This window comes from Enhydra lutris, unplaced genomic scaffold, assembly GCF_002288905.1.
Source record: "Enhydra lutris kenyoni isolate GAN:26980312 unplaced genomic scaffold, ASM228890v2 scaffoldscaffold111, whole genome shotgun sequence".
NCBI classification, from domain to species: domain Eukaryota; kingdom Metazoa; phylum Chordata; class Mammalia; order Carnivora; family Mustelidae; genus Enhydra; species Enhydra lutris.
Genome location: NW_019154195.1, coordinates 326,529 through 345,772, shown reverse-complemented (window position 1 = coordinate 345,772; position 19,244 = coordinate 326,529). Strand labels below are relative to the sequence as shown.

The following is a 19,244-nucleotide window of genomic DNA, read 5'->3' as shown; positions in this document are numbered from 1 at the left end:
GAGCCAGGGAGTGGGTCAGAGAGAGCGACGAGCACAGGGAGGTTCGCGGACACAGCCGGGGAGAAGGAGGGCGGAGGGGTGGGGGGACACAGAGACTGGCTCTCAGAGAGGAAGACGCAGAGGGAGGGGACACGGAGGCCCACAGTCACAGCCCGGCGGAGAGCGGCCGAGAGAGAGCCCAGAGATAGACAAAGAGAGGCCGAAGACGGGACGTATGAGACCTCCGCCGCCGAGAGGCCGAGGGACACTGATTCCCAGTGAGACAGACGCCACAGAAAGAGCGACGCCAAGACCCCGAGAGGGTCACAGGATGGCCACGGGCATAGATGGAGACACAGAGCAAAACAAAACAAAACAAAACAGAGAAATAGAGGCAAGGGACAGGGACAGAGACATGGGACAGGGAGCCAGTAACACTGGCCAGGGACAGAGACACGGGACAGGTAGCCCGGAACACAGGGACACAGGACAGGGAGCCAGCAACACTGGACAGGGACAGGGACAGAGACACGGCACAGGGAGGCGGGAACACTGGGACAGGGACACAGGACGGGGAGCTAGCAACACTGGGACAGGGACACAGGACAGAGAGCTGGGAACACTGGACAGGGACAGAGACACGGGACAGGGAGGTGGGGACACTGGGACGGGGACACAGGACCGGGAGCCGGCAACACTGGACAGGGACAGAGACTGAGAGAGCCAGGGGCAACCCCAGAGGGAGACACGGACATAGAAATTTCACCCACTCCCAGAGAGAAATCAAGACTTGAAGAGCAGCAGAGACAGCAGGTCTCCGCGTCCACCACTGGGTCCCCAGCACTGAATACAAAGTTTGTGTAATGAAGCAGAGTGACACCGTCAGAAACCCAGGGATCCGAGTGCAGTCTCAGCGGGCTCACGGGACCCACCGAGGTCCCAAGTGGGGAAGGACGCCCGGCCGGGGCGACAGATGGAGGTGGAGGCAGGGCACTGCTCAGAGGATGCCCCCTCCCTCCAGCCAGCCCCCAGAGTGGGTGTGCGCACGTGTGTGTCGGGGGCAGGGCGTTTGTCCCGAGTCTCAGGGAGGGGGGGACGCCTTTAAGCTGAAACCCCGCCCCTCGGTCGTCATGGCAACGCCTCCCCCCAGCAGGGGCTCCCACATTTCAGCAGGTGCCTGAGCCGGAGCTCCCGCCGCCGCCGCCGCCCTTGCCTCCGGCTCCTCGGCGCCCCTGCCCTCGGCTCTCTGCCCTGCCCGCCCGCTCCCCCTGGTGGAGCCGGCGCGCCCCGGGGTGCCGCTCCCTGCCCTGCGCTCCGCGCCTGGAGGTGCCTCGCCCCTCTCCTTTCCTCCTCGCAATCTCCCCGTGGCTCAGTGCTCTCCCGAGTCTCCGGCTCCTCGCCTTTCCACCTGTTTCCCCAGAAAGGCAGGATCCTGGTCCCTGCTACGTTCCTGGGGCCATGGCAGGCCTGGGCCCCGGCGGAGGCGATTCAGAGGGGGGACCCCGGCCCCTGTTTTGCAGAAAGGGGGCTCTGAGGCAGAAGGTGGTCCACGAAGTCAAGAGCCACAAGTTCACCGCCCGCTTCTTCAAGCAGCCAACCTTCTGCAGCCACTGCACCGACTTCATCTGGTGAGGGAAGGGGCTGGGGGCTTGAGGGAAGATGGAAGGAGGGATGGAGACTCATGTCTCCCCAGGCCCCTGAGGGATGGAGAGGGAGAGGCCTGCAGCCCTGGCTTCTGGTCCTAGGGTAGGAAGGGGCTGGGGACTGGACCTCTGAATTTGAGGGAGGAGGGCCTGGGGGCCTGGACTCCTGGGTCTGAAGGAGGAGGGGGCTGGGGACCTGGACTCCTGGGTCTGAGGGAGGAGGGGCTGGGGACCTGGACTCCAGGGTCTGGGGGAGGAGGAGGCTGGGGGTCTGGACTCCTGAGTCCGTGGGAGAAGGGGCTGTGCGCCTGGGCTCCTGAGTCTGAGGGAGGAGGGGGCTGGGGGCCTGGACTCCTGGGTCTGAGGGAGGAGGAGACTGGGGGCCTGGACTCCTGGCACTGAGAGAAGAAAGACTGAGGGCCAGAATTTCTGGGCTCTAGAACAAGAGGCAGCTGGGGTCCTGCTCATGGAGGGAGGAAGGCGCAGTAAAGCTGGCAGAGGTGGGAGGCCCCGTACCCTTTTCTGCACTGACCTCGGATCCTTGATCTTGCAGGGGGATTGGAAAACAGGGCCTGCAATGTCAAGGTAAGACCTGGGGACCTGGACTCCTGGGACCCTCAGGAGGGTGGAGGCTGGGGCCCCACAGCCCAGGAGGCTTGACACACGTGTTCTTTGGTCCCCAGAGAGGCGCGGGGGAGCCCGGGGCGGGGGGTGTGGCAGAGACACAGCCTGCTGTGGGGAGGGAGCTCTGATGGTGGGGCCACCGCGGAGGTGGTGCTGGGGGCCCCTCCCTCGGCCGGCTCCAGGTGGGGACAGATATTTGGAGAATCTGTTGCCATGGCAACAGGGAGATTTGGAAAAGGGGAGCTGAAGGGGGGGGCTGGAGATGCGGAGTCAGAGGCCCCCCCCCAAGCTGTTGTCGCCATGACAACACCAACAGTCCTAGGCAGGGGCAGGCCGGGTGGGGTCACCAATGGGCGGGTGGGGGCCAGGCGGGGCTGACAGTTATGCGGGGTGGGAGAGGGGGGCGAGTCCTGAAGCACCAGCTGCTACTGCTGAGAACAGAGTGAGTCAGGGAGGGGGAGGCCTCCCGCGGCCCCCAGACTCACTTCTGCCCAAGTCGCTGCTCTCTCTGTGCGGTCGGAGGACATTGCTGTTTGCTCTCCGCAGCCTGCCTCTTTCCTTGCTTTCTTGCCTCACCTCGGTGGGCTCGTCTGTCCATGGGATCCTGTTTTCTCTCTGTGTCCCTGGGTCTCGGTCTTTCTCCGTCTTTCTCTGTGTCTCCCTCTGGCTGTGTGTAGGCACTGGGGTCTCTCTGCTCTGTGATGCTCTGTGTCTCTGTTTCTGTCTTTGGGTTCAACCCCCGAATTTCTATCTCCTGGTTTCCCTCCCCCACTCCATGTTGGGGCCTCTCCTTTGATTTTCTATTAAACTCTCTTGACTTTGGGGTCCCCTTCTCTGTGGTTTTCCTTCTGTTGGGGTCTCTCTCTTTCTGAATTTCTGTCCATTGGGCTCTCTCTCTCTGTCTCTGTGTCTCTATGATTCTCACCTTCAGTCTGCAGCTTTGTGGTTCATCGACGATGCCACGAATTTGTGACCTTCGAGTGTCCAGGCGCTGGGAAGGGCCCCCAGACGGATGTGAGTGCCCGGACACCTGATTCTTCCTCCTTGGGCCACGCCCCCGCCCTCACCCCCTCGGCGTCCGTCCCAATTTCTCCTGCTATTTTTAAGGCTGGGAGGGGAGGGGGGCTGGAGAGATAGGGGGAGCTAGTCTGGCCCAGATTCCCTGCCCTTGGCCTGGAAAGGGGAAATGAGAGGGGGCTGAGAAAGGCTGGGGACACAGGTGGGGGACAGAGAAGAGGCAGTGGGAAGGGGACTGAAGATGAGCATTGGAGGGGGTGGGCTGTCATCCAGGGGTCAAGAGATTAAAAAAACAGAGAGTAGAGGGACAGAGAGAGAGACAACCATTGATGCAGGCACGGAGGTAAGGCAGAGAGAGAATCTCAGAAATGCAGAAAAAGAGACCCAGAGAGAGTGAGACAGAGAAAGAGGAATGGAACAGAGACAGCAACCCAGGAGGGAGGAAACCAGGAGCCACAGGGACTGAGACAGACAGAGACAAGAAACTCAGAAAAGCAGAGCTGCAGACACCCAGAGAGACCCACTAAGGTAGAAGATGGCAGATACCGAGAATGGTTTCTGAGATGCCAAGAGGGAGGCCCAGGGGACCTGCAGTGCACACACGCACAAAACCCCCAGGAGCACACACAGGTGCACATACAGCTTCCCTCGTGCGCACACACAGATCCACACCACCTCTGTCTCTCTCTCCCTTTGCTTCCCATCCGGGGGATGTCAGGTGGGCTTCCAAGAACAGCTGACGCTGTGGCCCATTCCCGATCCCTCCTTCGCTTTCTGTCTGGCCTTAGGGCTCTTCTCTCTGAGCCTCCATTTCCCCTCTATCCAGTATGGCAGCCGCCAGCCACGCCCAGCTAGCTGGAGGCGCCCTTGGGAGGGGCTACCAGGACTGAGCAAGGGAAATCTAAATTCCATTTAATTTGAACTGATGGAAATTTAAATAGCCACATGTGGTTAGTGGCTACGGGCTGGGACAGCAAACACCCCCACCTACCCCGGCTTGTTTTGATAGTCCAACAAAGCCCCGAGGCTTGAGGGCCTAGCCCAGGGTTTGACATAGCGTTCGAGCCCGCTTTATGATTAGCCGATGAAGAAAGGGACAGAATGAGAAGCTGAGAGAGAGAGAAAAAGGGACAGAGAGCTCTCCAGAAGTCCTTGGGACATTTTGCCAGCTGGTTAGGTGATGAAAGTTGACGTTTATGTAGAGGATGTGATGGCGTAGCACATACATTGAGCACCACTGTCTACTGGCCGCCATGTATGTCACTGGTTGGCCGCCTCACCTGCCCGCCTGCATCCCCCACGCGACTTCTGAATTGTCCAGGGCTCACTGCACGCACTCAGCAGGTGTCTTTCAGGCGGTCCAGGAATGAGTCCACACAAAGCAGGAGGTGAGGTGTTGTCCCTGTCCCCATCTGAGCCGAAGCCCTGGGCCTGACTCCCAGTTCGCCCACATAGAGGTTCTCTGACCTTCCAAAAGTTGCTTTACTTCTCTGTACCTCTTGTTCTCATCTGCACAATGGGGATGACGACCACGCCTACCTTACAGGACGGTTTTGAGGACTAAATGAGTCAAATGCTCGGGATGATAGCTGGGTTCATATGGGTTATTATCCTTGTACAACTGTTGCTGTCACTGATGAAACAGAGGAAGGGGTCTTCACTCTTTTATTTTTTTCTTTCTTAATGCTTTGGATCTTGTTGGCCGTCACATGGATCAAGGGCTAAAGAAATGGCAAGGGCTTGGCGAGCATGATTTCCATTCGGCCCCTTTCAGGGAGGCCTCGTGGTCCCATTTTACAGGAAGGAAGGCTGAGACTCCTCAAGGGGGCGGTGTCCAGGGGCGGGGCACAGAGCTGGGGAGGGGGCAGAGTCCAGTGGGGACGCAGGTCTGTGTACTTAGAGCTGCAGCTCTGTCTCCTTTTTGGTTGTGATTTCTTGAGAATGAGAGCAGCTTACCTCCGTGGAGCGGTGGAGCTTGCGAGTCCGGCATCCTGCTGGGACCTGACATAGTGGAGCGCTTAGAGCAGCGGGTACCCTCTGAGTTAGGGTCAGCGGAAGATCTTTAGAGGCCCCGCGTTGAAAGATATCATCACACCCTACCCCCCCCCAAGTGTCGCTCAAAATAGGATCCCCGCTAAACTGCAAAAATAAATAAAAGCCCAAGAATATCCTGAATTTTCACCCTAGCTCACGATGCATGCCTAGGAAAAGGCAGATACCAAACTACTGAGCACTCAGACATTGCCAGGGGCAGGGAAGGAATGCTTTGTCGGTGCCCTAAATTCATGCTTAATTGGACTCTGGACATTGGGCACTGCTTCAAGATATGGACTGTTGATTTCCACTGGGCAGAAGAGGACCCCGAGGCTCTAAACTGGGCACTATCTTGCCCCAAATCACACAGCTGGTAAATGGCCCAGCTCTTATTTAAACCCAGGGCTCTGTGGACATGGCAATAAAATCATGGATAGTAACCACAGCAACCCAAATGACAGTACTGGGCGCAGTGAGCATGCCAGGCCCTGCTATGCACTTTACACTCGACTTTCCTTCCTTCCTTTCTAAATAATCTCCGCACCCAATATGGGACTTGAACTCACACCCTCAAGACCAAGACTCACATGCTGCCTCGACTGAGCCAGCCTGGCACCCCTACACTTGGTCCTTCGTTAACTGAGAGGTCATATTGTCCATCTCACAAGGGGCTCAGAGAAGGCAGATCAACAGTGGGCAGACCTTGACAGAGGCTGACAGTGAGCCATCTGGAGTTCAACGTGGCCCACACGTCCTTGGAGAGCATGTTTGGGGAGGTGGGCCGAGCGCAGGGACTGTGGAGCGTTAGGAGCCCCACCTCCTTCAGGCTCTGCCCACATGCCACCTTGTCAGTGAAGCCTCTCTTATCAGTCTCTGCAAATTTCAGTCCCCGGCCCTGGCAGTCCCCTTTCCTGCTTCATTTTCCTCCGCAGCACCTGCTACCATCCATCACTGTTTTACTTATTCAGCGTTTATTTTCTGCCCCCCCCCCCCGCACTAGAAAGTAAACTCCATGGGGGCGGGAGTTTTTCGTTGTTTGTCCACAGCTGGTCCTGGCACCAAGAACAGTGCCCGGCACACAGCAGGCACTCCATAAATGCAGTAGAGTGAATGAAGACTGAGAGCGCAAGGCAGAGGAGGCAGAGTTCAAAGGGCTTCCCTCCCAGGGTCTAGGGCGCCCCACTTCCCGGCCCCTTCTAGGGTACCCCCGCTCCTGGCCCCGTCTGATGTCTCCTCTCTGCCCCCAGGACCCCCGAAACAAGCACAAGTTCCGTCTGCACAGCTACAGCAGCCCCACCTTCTGTGACCACTGCGGCTCCCTTCTCTACGGGCTGGTGCACCAGGGCATGAAATGCTCCTGTGAGTCTATGCTTGGGGCTCCTGCCGGAACCTGGCGCTCCGGGGCCTCTTTCAGAGCGCAGTGTCTGGGTTTCTCCGGGTGGGGCTGGAGGATGGAGTCTGGAGTTGGGCGGGGCCGGATGCCCTACCTCCGGTTCTGTCCCCGCAGGCTGCGAGATGAACGTGCACCGGCGCTGTGTGCGCAGCGTGCCCTCTCTGTGCGGGGTGGACCACACGGAGCGCCGTGGGCGGCTGCAGCTAGAGATCCGAGCACCGACGGCAGATGAGATCCACGTCACAGGTGAAGCCCGGCTCCTGGGTCTGGTCCCACCCTTCTGCCCCAGGAGGAAGGGCCCAAGGGGTTCCAACTGTGCCCGCCCAACCCTCCAGGGAGGGCCACGCCCCCTGCGGGTCACGCCCACACTCCTGACCCCACCTGCAAAGGCTGAGCACCGCCCCGGCCGCGCCAGTCCCTTCCAAATGCTCCTTGCAAGTTGACTCTTGAAACTTTGAGCCTTTTTGTTTGTTTTAAGATTTTATCTATTAGGGCGCCTGGGTGGCTCAGTCGGTTGGGCGTCTGCCTTCGGCTCCGGTCACGATCTCAGGGTCCTGGGATGGAGGCCTACATCCAGCTCTCTGCTCTACGGGGAGTCTGCTTCTCCCTCTCCTTCTCTCTCAAACAAATAAATAAAATATTTTAAAAAATTATTTGAGAGAGAATGAGAAAGAGAGCACACAAGCAGAGAGAAGGACAGAGAGAGAGAGAAGCAGACTCCCTGCTAAGCAGGGAGTCCGATGTGGGGGCTCGAACTCCAGGCATGACCTGAAGGCCGATGGCCAACCGACTGAGCCACCCAGGCACCCCCTTTCAGCGTCTCTTAATGGCCACTCTAAATCAAGGTCCTTGAGAGGGAGGGAGGAGAGAGAACCTGATTCGGAGGGAGGTTTGGGGTTACTATTGGTGATATGCCCAGGCCAGGGTCCTCATTCCTGGACCTCAGGGAGGAGGGGGCTCTGAGTCTGAGTTCTGGGTCCCTGGCTGGGGACAGGTCTTTAGGCTGTCTTCTGGATACTGGAGAGGTCAGGCCAAAGACACCTGGGTCGTGAGAAAGGCAGAGAGCTTGGATTTTTGATGGCCAACTGGGGAGACTTTGGGGCCTCTTCCTGGATCTGTAACCCTGTCTACCCTCCTTCACTTCTCCTCTCAGTTGGTGAGGCCCGTAATCTCATCCCAATGGATCCCAATGGTCTGTCGGATCCCTATGTGAAGCTGAAGCTTATCCCAGACCCTCGGAACTTGACAAAACAGAAGACCCGGACGGTGAAAGCCACACTAAACCCTGTGTGGAACGAGACCTTTGTGTTGTGAGCCTCGGGTGCAGGGGATGCTGTGATGGCTGGTAGAGAGGATCTGAGGGTCTTGGTGGCCCACAAGACCCCAGAGAGCAGATGGTGGGAGGTGTTAGGATAGAGGGAACCTGAGAAAAGGGCAGAGAAAGGTGGTGGGAGAGGGAATGGAGTGACTGACAGAGAGGGATGGAGTTATAGAAGCCAATAGAGAGAGATCTGTGCATTTAATATCCATCAAAGCCCACAACTTTAGAGTGAGACAGATATGGAGGGTTCCAAAGAAGAGACACAAACCCAGAGAGACACACAGACAGAATGCAGGGGGGTGGGTGTAAGCAGGGGGGGGGGGGGGGGGTGGCAGGAAGGGAAAGAGAAGCCAATTAATAGAAAGACAGAAGGACAGAGACCCAGAGGAAGGAGCGGCCACAGAGACTCAGGAGAGAGATCTGGAAAGAAAGGACAGGACGCAGGGATGGGAAGGAGCCAAGAATGTGGGAGGAAGGGAGAGAGACTGAGCGCTGTCTAGATGTACTCAGGGTCCCGCTATTGGGGAAGACCCCCTTTGGGAGGGTCCAAGATGACAGGGCAGTTTAGGGAGCAGGAGTAGACCCTAGCTCACCCCAGAAGGACTTGTGTCCTTCTCCAGGACCAAGGATAGGGAAGCAGAGGAGCGGGGAGCTGGACCCTCACTCCGCCCCACCCTTCCCGCAGCAACCTGAAGCCAGGGGACGTGGAGCGCCGGCTCAGCGTGGAGGTGTGGGACTGGGACCGGACTTCCCGCAACGACTTCATGGGTGCCATGTCCTTCGGGGTCTCAGAGCTGCTCAAGGCCCCGGTGGATGGCTGGTGAGGGTGGGGCAGGGTCGCAGGGGTGCCTCTGCATCTAGGTCTGTGTGTGGTCTCTCTCCTCTGGACAGCCGCCTTCTGCCTCCCTGCCCTTCTCTCTCCCTCCTCCCCTGTCGCCACCCCCCCAAACCCCGTCTCCCCGCATCCCATCTCTCTCTCCTTAGTTCACTCTTTCTCTCTCCATCTCTGTGTCTTTCTTTCTGTGTCTCTTTTCCCCCTCGGGTGCATCCCCACCAACCCTCAACCGCGCCCCCACCCCCATCCCACCTCCGGCCCGCTCTGGTCTCCTTCTGTGTGTCAGGTACAAGTTACTGAACCAGGAGGAGGGCGAATATTACAATGTGCCGGTGGCTGACGCTGACAACTGCAGCCTCCTCCAGAAGTTTGAGGTACTCGGGCCCCACTTCCCCCAGGGGGAGTCCAGCCCTGCACACACAGTTCAGAGCGGCTGGGTGCCCAGGGGTCCTGGGACTACAATTCCCAGAAGGCCCTGGGGATCCTTCTCCTGCTTTTCTAGGGGACTCTTGCCCCAGGGTATGATGGGAATTAGAGTTCCTATCCATTCCCATGGCTTGGGGCTTTGGAGTCCCCACCCTCTGTTTTAGGGCAACCTCCTACCTCTCTGGGGCCTCTGACTCTGGCTTTCTTCTCCCCCAGGCCTGTAACTACCCCCTGGAACTCTATGAGGTGAGTAGAGCTCAGGCCTGGAACGGAGACAGTTTCATTCCTGTGGTCTGCTTGTCTCTTCCCACGTCTCCCTCCCCTGGAATCTGGCCGGGCACAGACTTGGCGGCTGGTGTCGTGCTTGCTGAGTTAAACCTAGCACCCCAAAGGGGAACCTGACCCTTAAGCAAGTCCCACAGTGACAGATACTTAAATTCCAGGATGATGTACTGTATCAGAGGTGCCCCAGGCCACAGAGAAGCCTAGAGGAGGCACCAAGCCAGCCTGGGGTATGGGGATGGCTAGGGAGGGACTTCCCTGAGGAAGCTACACCTGACTGATCCTTGAGTTTTTCTGTTTATCTCTGCGGCCTTCTCTCTTCCATTTGTTTTCTCACTCACTCACACCTATTTCCTGAGGTGTCGCAGAAGCTAAAACCTGTTCTGGGGGTAGAATCAGTCCATTCCCTGGGGAGCTCCAACTTTAAAGTAGGAGAAAGTTACATAGAGAGACATCCACCAGGAACGAATGGGTTTGGTAATGGAGGTAGTAGCCTCAGGCCCTGGGGAGTACTGGAAGCACAGCCTGGGAGAGCCAGAGACAGCTTCTTAGGGGGGTGGTGAATCCAGTAGGAAGTGTAGGATTTTCCAGGCACAGGAGGGGGAGACCAGATTTCCAGGCTGAAGGATGGAAAACCTTCCAGGCAGAGGGAAGAGCAGGCACAAAGGCCCTGTGGTAGGAGCAGGCTGGGAGTATTACAGCAAGGAGGACAACGGGCTGAAGGGGGACAGGGTGTGGAAAAGTAGGAAATTAAATCAGAGAGGGAAGGGGTGTGACTTGTCATTCACTGGAAGGATTGTAGCTTTTAAACTGGGTGAGATGGGGTGGGAGGGTGGGAGCATCAAAGGTGGCCAGAGGTGGTTTCCGTCTGAACAGGACAAGGCTCTGTGTGGAGAATAGAAAAAGAGGCGGAAGGGGAAGTGGGGAGGAGGCTCTGTGGAGACTCGGGTGGGAAGAGCTGGAAGCAGTGGTGGGAAAGGTGTTCAGACTCTGGGTGTGCTCTCAAGGTTGCACAATAGGAAATGCATGCGCATCGTGGAAGCCTTTCATCCATTCAGCGCTCTCTGCGCTGGGTGATGCTGAAGACACAAAAAGGAGGCAGACAGTCTCTGGCTTTCATGGATTTTGAATTCTGGCTCTGCTCTTTAATCTGTGTGACATTGGGCAAGGTATTTGATATCTCTGTGCCAGTTTCCTCTTCTCAAAGTGGGGGTGGGGTAGGGGCACCTGGTGGGCTCTGTCCGTAGAGTGTGAGACTCTTGATCTTGAGGTTGTGAGTTGGAGCCCCACGATAGGTTTAGAGAGTACTTAAAAAATAAAAAATAAAATGGGGGGTGCTAACAGCTTATCTAATGGCATATAGTAATCTGTCTAAGTGTTATTTTAATGATCAGCCCTCCAGGCTGTGGAAAATCGGTGCAAGGTCTTACGCCAAGAGGCGGGGGTGGGGGGTGGCAGAGACAACTTTCTTTTTCTGTCTCTCCCCATCCCTTTCATTCTTGGATGCTGTCTCTCTCAGGGGCATCTCCTTTTCCCCATCTGGAGTCTGATTACCTCCGGATCTCTCCCCTTTCTCACAGCGCGTGCGGATGGGTCCCTCTTCTTCTCCCATCCCTTCCCCATCCCCCAGTCCCACCGACTCCAAGCGCTGTTTCTTTGGGACGAGCCCCGGACGTCTCCACATCTCTGACTTCAGCTTCCTCATGGTTCTAGGAAAAGGCAGTTTTGGGAAGGTTGGATTCCTCGGGTTCTGGGGGGAAAGGGGAGGATGTCTTGGGGGGACATCAGATTCCTGGTCTTTGGGGAGGAACACTAGGCAACTGAGTCGCCAAAGAGGGCTTGATGGGACCCCTGAGTGCCCCTGAGAGGTCGGGCATAAAGACTGGGATGCTTTCAGGAGGGAGTGCTCAGCAAAACCAGAGTACCCGGTCCCCTGAGAGAGAGAGAGAGGAAGGACCGGGGATTCCCTTTCTCTGTGTCCCTGAAGGGGAGGGGCAGGAATCTGCATCTCTGGGTTCCTTCCCAAGATGGACTGGGCCTTTTGGACCTCTGTCCCTAGGTGATGCTGGCTGAGCGCAGGGGCTCCGATGAGCTCTATGCCATCAAGATCTTGAAGAAAGACGTGATTGTCCAGGACGACGACGTGGACTGCACCCTCGTGGAGAAGCGAGTGCTGGCCCTGGGGGGCCGAGGCCCGGGGGGCCGGCCCCACTTTCTCACCCAGCTGCACTCCACCTTCCAGACCCCGGTAAGAAAGGAGGGGTGGAGAGGCTGGCTCGGGTCAGACTTCCGCGCCGGGATTCTGAGACTACGCGACGCCAAGAACCTTCCGCACGCTGAGTGGGCGTGGCCAGAGGGCTGGGGGTCTGGTGGGCGTGGCCTGCACCCGAGGGGTCTCGGGTGGGTGTGGTCTGAGCCGAGGAGTTTGGAGTAGAGGGAGCGCGGGAGGAGGATGGCTTCCGAGCGGCTGCCAGCAGCTGGCTCCACGGAACGAGGTCGTCCCGCTCGGATACTGAGGGAAGGTCTCGTCAGACACGGGGCGCTCCCTCCAGTTCGTGGGGTGGGGCAGGGAGTGAGAACCGCCCGAGTTGGAGAGGGCGCGACTCCTTCAAAAAGCTCTGGAGAGACGTAGCCAGCTTCTTGGATTTCGAGAATCGTTATCGTGCATTGCAAGCGGGGCCGAAACACCGCTGGTTCCCTAACAGATGGTCGGGGTCGCGTTTGCACGCGGAGGTGCGCGGAGAGGCGGCGGCGCCCCTGGGATTTCCGGGGAATGGCGGGCCTCGGTCTCCATTCGCAGAGGGCGGGGCCAGTTCGGAGTGGCGGGTGGAGGGGCAGGTGGAGATTCTGGGGGGCAGGCTTGAGTCCTCAGACCGCCCAGCCGCTCTGGGTTTCCGATGCAAGTTTGTCTGGAGTGGGCGGGAACGGATCCGTCCTACCCTCCGGTCCGCGTGTCCCCTCCACTGAGCCACACCCCTCCGCCCGCCCCAGGATCGCCTGTATTTCGTGATGGAGTATGTCACCGGGGGCGACTTGATGTACCACATTCAGCAGCTGGGCAAGTTTAAGGAGCCCCATGCCGCGTGAGTCTTGGCCAAGAGACGAGGAGGGGTGGGGGAAAGAGGGCCCCAGCCTTTGACCTCTGGCTCCCCGACCCCTTCTCCAGGTTCTACGCAGCGGAAATCGCCATCGGCCTCTTCTTCCTTCACAATCAGGGCATCATCTACCGGTGAGTGGTCTGGCCTTTCACTGGAGGCCAGCAGGTCCCCAAGAGGGAAAGGGATCCAACAGGCGGCTCCAGGGGCACCTGGCTGCCCAGTGGGTAGAGCGAGGGACGGGTGATCTCGCGGTCAATCGTGAGTTCAAGTCCCGCCTTGGGCGAAGAGCTTACTTTAAAAGAAAACACATAAACGCTTGCCGCCCCAGCTTCTGGGACTCCACCCTTCCCTCAACTCCTCCCCGTCCTGCCTCCCACCCCCAGGGACCTGAAACTAGACAACGTCATGCTGGATGCCGAAGGACACATCAAAATCACTGACTTCGGCATGTGTAAGGAGAACGTCTTCCCGGGGACCACGACCCGCACCTTCTGTGGGACCCCAGACTACATAGCCCCTGAGGTAGCCTCCCTCTGTCACTCTTGCTGCCCTCCATTGCCCGCTGGGGGTGGCTGGTTGGTTACCACTCAGAATGTGGGGGTCCTGCCCCTGCGGTCTTTACCTGAGTCTTGGGGGGTCTAGCAGCAGGCAACGCAGAGGGGCCCGTGTGCCCCACATTCCCAGTGGGCAGAGCTGGGTCTCTGAGCTGGCAATGTGGGTGGCCAGGTAGGTGAGTGTGCTAACAGAGTGGGACCCGCTGAGCTCCTAAGAATTCTCAGAGAGCAGGACCTGATACAGGACTATTCTAGACTATTCTAGAGGGTGGAGACAACTTCCAGTGTACTCTGAGTGGGTGGGGGCCATCCCCCCAGAGCCCTGAGCTGTCCTCTGAATATTTCACATCCGGGGAGTATACTCTGACTTTGTTAAGGGACTGGAGCTAGTGATCTGACCATGTATAAGGAGACAGAGGGTCCTGACTTTTCTCAGTTGAGGGAGGAAGTGGTATTGGTGGTGCCATTCTTAATTTCTCAGGGTGATTCAGCGCTAATGCCCAGGTAATCAGTGTCGATGGTTTCAGGACCTGTGGAGATTTTGAAAAACACACACATATTTCTGACTGACCTATTGAGGCTGGAAGTCTTAGGGCTAGGAACAGCCTCCTAGATTTAAGTGCATCAGATTTAAAACTCTCTGGTCTCTGAAATTTAGCCCTTAGTTACCCTCCCCTTAAGAAGAAGGTCTGGTTACCTAAATATTCGAGCTGATTGGAACTTTTGACTTGGTCCTTAGATAGTCTTTATTTTGGGGACCAAAGGAATGTTCTACATAGGTAAATTTTATATCTGAATTTTCCAAAAAGATGGAGCTCTGGCCTAAGTGTTCTGAGTGGGAAAGTTTGTGTTGAAAACACTTAACGTGGGTAGGGTTCCCAGGGGGCGAGGCCAGAAGGGGTCTTAGGCTTCTTGAAGCCCAAACCATGATTCCTTGACTCCCACCCTTCCTCACCAGATCATTGCCTACCAGCCCTATGGGAAGTCTGTGGATTGGTGGTCCTTTGGGGTTCTGCTGTATGAGATGCTGGCAGGACAGGTAAGCGAAGGGGGGGGGCGGAGAGGCTGGCTTGGCTAAAGGCAGCACCACGTGGGACGCCCCCTGTCCCAGGGCCTTTATCTCAAAGGAGCAGGTTAGGAAGGGATGTCTGCCCTGCCTGGATTGTGCTGTCCTTGGTCCTGAAGCATTATTTTCTCACAGGCCAGAGGTTCTTAAAAGTTTCTTGGCGCCAAGGACCCCTTCTCAGAACAAAGTGTTTAAATACATGAAATAAATTAATAGGATTACAAAGGAAACCAATCGCATTGAAATGGCTATCAAAACAAAAATTTTAATTTAACAGTTCAGCCAGCTAGATAAATTTAATTTAAAAGTATACAGTTAAGTAAATATTAAGCACTGGGATGTGGACACGTATGTGATTTCCTGTTAATGAACTAAATACTATTATCTCACAGTGACGGGATATAACCAGGAAGGTCTACCAGTAATCTTGAAGTTGAGATGACTAACATTTTGAGAAATCTGCAAATCTAATGTGCTAAGAAAATATCTGTGATTTCTGTTGGTGATGAAGTCACAAGTACTAACACTGTGGTTTTTGCCTACATTTATACAGGAATGTTAAATTTCAGTTAGAGATTTTTAAAAAATAAGGATGTACTTTTTTCCCTGTTCAAGCTCAGGGACCCCCTCAGTTGTATAAACAGACTTCCTAGACCCCACATGAAGAATCCTTGCCTTGGGAGGCGCCTGGGTGGCTCATTTGGTTAAGCATCCGACTCTTGATTTCAGTTCAGATCATGATCTCAGGGTCCTGTGTTGGGCTCCATGCTGGGCATGGAGCCTGCTTGGGTTTCTCTCTCTCTCTCTCTCTCTCTCTCCCTGCTCCTCAGTCCTCCCCTCCCCTGCTCCTGCAGGCTCTTAAAAACAAAAAAAGAAAGAAAAAGAAGGAAAGAAAGAAAGAAAAGAATCCTTCCCTTGGCTTTGCTTTTCCTAATCCCAGAAGACTGGAAGCAACTCATTCAACCCAGAGAATGATTTTACAGTTTTTTTTTTTTTTTAAGACTTTTATTTATTTTACAGAGATCACAAGTAGGCAGAGAGGCAGGCAGAGAGAGGGGGAAGCAGGCTCCCCGCCGAGCAGAGAGCCCGATGCGGGGCTTGATCCCAGCACCCTGAGATCATGACCTGAGCCGAAGGCAGAGGCTTAACCACTGAGCCACCCAGGTGCCCCTACAGTTTTTTTTTTACCTGTATTTTTTATCTCTCTTCTATTTAAGCGACATATTGTCTAATTAATGTCCTGCTGATTTGCATAGCAGAGAAAGACAGAACAGCAAGGAGGTGCAGAGAACTGGTGCATCTGAGATAGGAAAGCGGAGAGTCTGAGAGAAAAGAGAGAAATCTTTGGTCGCTTGGTCCAATTTTTCCCTAGGATGTTGGAGGGGGGTGTTCGTGTTCATGCTGGGTGATGAGGGTGTGGAAGCTGGGGAGGGCCAGTTTGTCAAGTCTCTGACTCTATGCCTCTATTTTCTCAGCCCCCTTTTGATGGGGAGGATGAGGAAGAGCTGTTTCAGGCCATCATGGAACAAACTGTCACTTACCCCAAGTCGCTTTCCCGAGAAGCCGTGGCGATCTGCAAGGGGGTGAGAGCCCCCTGACCCCCAGAGTCTCCAGACAACCCCTGTGCCCCACCACCACCATCCTGGGCTTCCCATACAGTGGCTCTGTGCTCATTAGAAAAAGGCTCCCACCCCTGAAGTTACTGCCCTTCCATCTGCTGGAAAAGTTTGTATCATACAGAGATGTCATTAGAACACTGATGGACTGCCCTGCTGTCACCTCTGGTCCAAGGATGGCCTCTAGCCTCCTCCCCCTGCAGCACCCACTCCCCAGCTCACTGCGGGCAGTGCTGGAAGGCCAGGGCCTTCTTCTCCAGAACCGGGTGGGTCAGGTGAACCTAACTCTTGCCACTTCTCTTCCTGTGGGATCTTGGGCCAGCCACCCAAACTCCGGGAGCCTGCCTCCTCTCCCAGGGTTATGGAGTTAGTGCAGGAGAAAGAGCCTAGCCCGTGGCAGCTTTTCAACAAGCATTAGCACCCTTCTGCTTCCGGCTCCTGTCTCCATTCTCTCTGACTGTCACTCTCTGGCTTCTGTCTCCTACCTCTGCCTCCATCTACATTCGATGGGGCTTCCTGTGTCTGCACCTTTTCTCTGTGTCCCTGGGGATCTCCATCGACCTCTCGCATCTTTGTGCCCCTCTCTCTGGGTGTCTATTTCCCTCCTACCCCCAACTCCCATACACACATGCTCTGAATCTCTGTCCTCTTTCTGGAACTCTCCTCCTCTCTTTCTGAGTCTCCGCCTTCACATTGTGTCTTTTCCCCTCTCTCTGGGGGTTTGTCTGCTGAATCTCCATCTTTTCTTTCTGCGTCTTATCTCCCACCTTCTCTGGGTCTCTGCCGGTCCCCTGGGTCTCTATCTCCCCCTCGGGCTCTCTATTCGCCCTTTGCTCTGGGTCTCCAACTGCTGTCTCTCTCCCTCTCCCTCCCTTCATCTCTCCCTCTTCCTCTCCTTCTCTCTTTCCCTCCAACTTCTCTTTCGGGGATTCTTTGCTGTGCCCTTCCTCTTTCTGGGTTTCTTGCCCCTCATACCTTGATGTTATGATTTTCCTCTTTCTCTGTCTGTCCCCGGGTCTCTGGGTTTGGAGTTCATCCATCTCATTCTCATTTATTCTCCCCCACTCCTCTTTCCCCCCACCTCCCCCACTCTGTTCCCCCTTGCTCTCCTCTCTCTGGGTCTCTATGCTGTGTCTCTGTTCTTCTGTTTTTGTCTTTCTCTCTTGCTCGTTCTCTGTGCCTCCCTGTCTGGGACTCTGTCTGTCTGTCTGTCTCTGTATTTCCCACAGTTCCTAACTAAGCACCCAGCGAAACGCCTGGGCTCAGGGCCCGACGGGGAGCCCGCCATCCGTGCTCATGGCTTTTTCCGCTGGATGGACTGGGAGCGCCTGGAACGGCTGGAGATAGCGCCTCCTTTCAGACCCCGTCCGGTCAGCCACCTTGCGGGAACATTCTTGGCCCTTCGGGTTGGAGGGGGTTGGGGTGGTACCCAAGAGCTCCAGTTCCTATATGTGGAGGTGGGGTGGGGGTCCCTCTGTGGAGACGCCCTCACGGGGTATGCAGAGGCCATGAAGGATGTGCAGAGGTCCCAAGCGAGACAGGAGATGGACGGAGGGGGACCCGGAGGGACACCCAAGGAGCGGAGAGAATTTCATCTTTCCCTCCCTGTGCTCCCCCCAAGTGTGGACGCAGCGGCGAGAACTTCGACAAATTCTTCACGCGGGCGGCGCCCGCGCTGACCCCGCCGGACCGCCTAGTTTTGGCCAGCATCGACCAGGCCGACTTCCAAGGCTTCACCTACGTGAACCCGGATTTCGTGCACCCCGACGCCCGCAGCCCCGTCAGCCCACCGCCTGTGCCAGTCATGTAATCTCTCCTGCCGCCACTAGGTGTCCCCACCGCTCCCTCCCCAGGCCGGCCTTAGCCCCCTGTTCACCCCCTTCCCACTCTAGATCTGCTCCCCAGCATTCTCGCCTCTGCCCTGCGGGGGCCAGGCGCCCCTCCCCAGCGCTCCTGGCGTTCTAACCTCCGTACAGCCTCTAGAGCCGCACCGCGTTCTAGATTCTGCTGTGCTGAGCCCTGGGTTCTCCCGCACCTCAGTGTTCGGGACTCTGCTCCACCAGGTTCCAGAAAGGCCACCACTCTCCCAGTTCCACGGGGTTCTAGACTCCATTTGGGTAGAATCTGTGCCTCTCGTTTTTCTTTTTCTTTCCTCTTCTTTTCCTTCTTCCTTTCTTTTTCTTATTTATTTATTTATTTATTTATTTATTTATTTATTTATTTTCCTTTCTGGGAAATAGTCTCAAGGGGTGGGCTGTTCCAGACTTGGATTCCAGAATAACCCCCCACCTCCGAACTCCCCCAGCCCATTCTGGAGTAAGTGGGAGGCTGTGCCCCCATGCTCCAGTACTCCTCTTCTACACTCTAGGGATTCCTGGGATGTGTGAAGGATTCTTACCCCAGCTGTTCTCAATCAGCTTTTGTTCTAGACGCCCCCACCCTAAACCCATCGCTGCTCGCCTGCCAGGTGCATGGCTCCAGTCCTGCTCGGAACCCCTCCTCCCTCCTGCTCTCCCCCCGCCCCACCCCGTGCCTGCCACTCTCCGGGACTCTCTCCTCCTCCCTGCGCCCACTCTTCTCTGGCTCTCCCACCCGGCCACAGCTGCCGGAGAATAAATTTGGGATGCTGATGCTGAAGTGTTTGGATGTTTTCTTCTAAGCGCGCAGAATGAAGGGGGTGTGGAGGTGGGCCGGTGACTGTACACGGAAACACACACACAGAGGCTGCGGGGCGGGGCGGCAGCGAGCGAGGGAAAGCACAGAGACCCAGAAAGTGGGGAGAAGGTAGCCACAGCGCCGGAGAGAAAGAGCAGAGGCCGGGCGTGGGGGGAGGCGTGAGTGCAGCCGCGAGGACCCAAGTGGGCACGTGCACAAGGAGGTAGAGGTGAACACACAGACCACGGGGAGTGTCAGGGAGAGACCCCCGGCCCAGAGACACAGGCATGCACCTACTCACCCAGAGCCCTACCCAAGCTCCCAGACCCACACTGAGACCCAGAGACTGGGGCGGGGGAGGGCGCAGTCCTGAGAGGGGAGATCAAAGGCTGGCCTCCTATTGAGAGACCTGGAGACTCCACGACAGAGAAACCAGACAAGCAGAGCCCACGAACTTAAGAGTCAGCCAGCGAGCCAGAAGACGGGCCTCTTCGCCTTGACCCAGTTGCGGGGGTGGGGGTGGGGGGTGTGCGCGCAAAGAACAGTCCCAACAGACTACAGTTCCCAGCAGACACCGCGGCGGACCCTTCCCCCCCAAGTGCGGCCCCTCACCGCCAGGGCTGATGGAAAATGTAGTCCCGGACCCTGGCAGGCCAGTTGAATGGTGTGTCTGTGTCTGTGTGTTTGGAGGGGACTGAGCC

General features: G+C 56.6%; 1 protein-coding gene across 1 annotated transcript; it reads left to right on the top strand.

Moving 5' to 3' along the window:
* The first annotated feature begins 1,437 nt into the window (after positions 1 to 1,437).
* Positions 1,438 to 17,698, top strand: LOC111139613 (protein kinase C gamma). The gene is made up of 18 exons (XM_022491939.1): positions 1,438 to 1,607; positions 2,176 to 2,207; positions 3,178 to 3,260; positions 6,545 to 6,656; positions 6,805 to 6,936; positions 7,844 to 8,000; positions 8,697 to 8,831; positions 9,133 to 9,220; positions 9,489 to 9,518; positions 11,135 to 11,287; positions 11,614 to 11,802; positions 12,546 to 12,637; positions 12,721 to 12,783; positions 13,036 to 13,174; positions 14,165 to 14,245; positions 15,748 to 15,855; positions 17,118 to 17,258; positions 17,510 to 17,698. Exons 1-18 carry the CDS (start codon positions 1,438 to 1,440, stop codon positions 17,696 to 17,698), a joined length of 2,094 nt encoding a protein of 697 aa, XP_022347647.1.
* Positions 17,699 to 19,244: the final 1,546 nt, after the last annotated feature.

Bases quoted from the DNA above. Each gene is read 5' to 3' on its own strand.
- LOC111139613 (XM_022491939.1), top strand. From the start codon at position 1,438: ATGGCAGGCCTGGGCCCCGGCGGAGGCGATTCAGAGGGGGGACCCCGG. The intron at 2,208-3,177 runs GTAAGACCTGGG...TCTCACCTTCAG, and splicing joins ACAGGGCCTGCAATGTCAAG to TCTGCAGCTTTGTGGTTCAT. The intron at 11,803-12,545 runs GTAAGAAAGGAG...CGCCCGCCCCAG, and splicing joins ACTCCACCTTCCAGACCCCG to GATCGCCTGTATTTCGTGAT.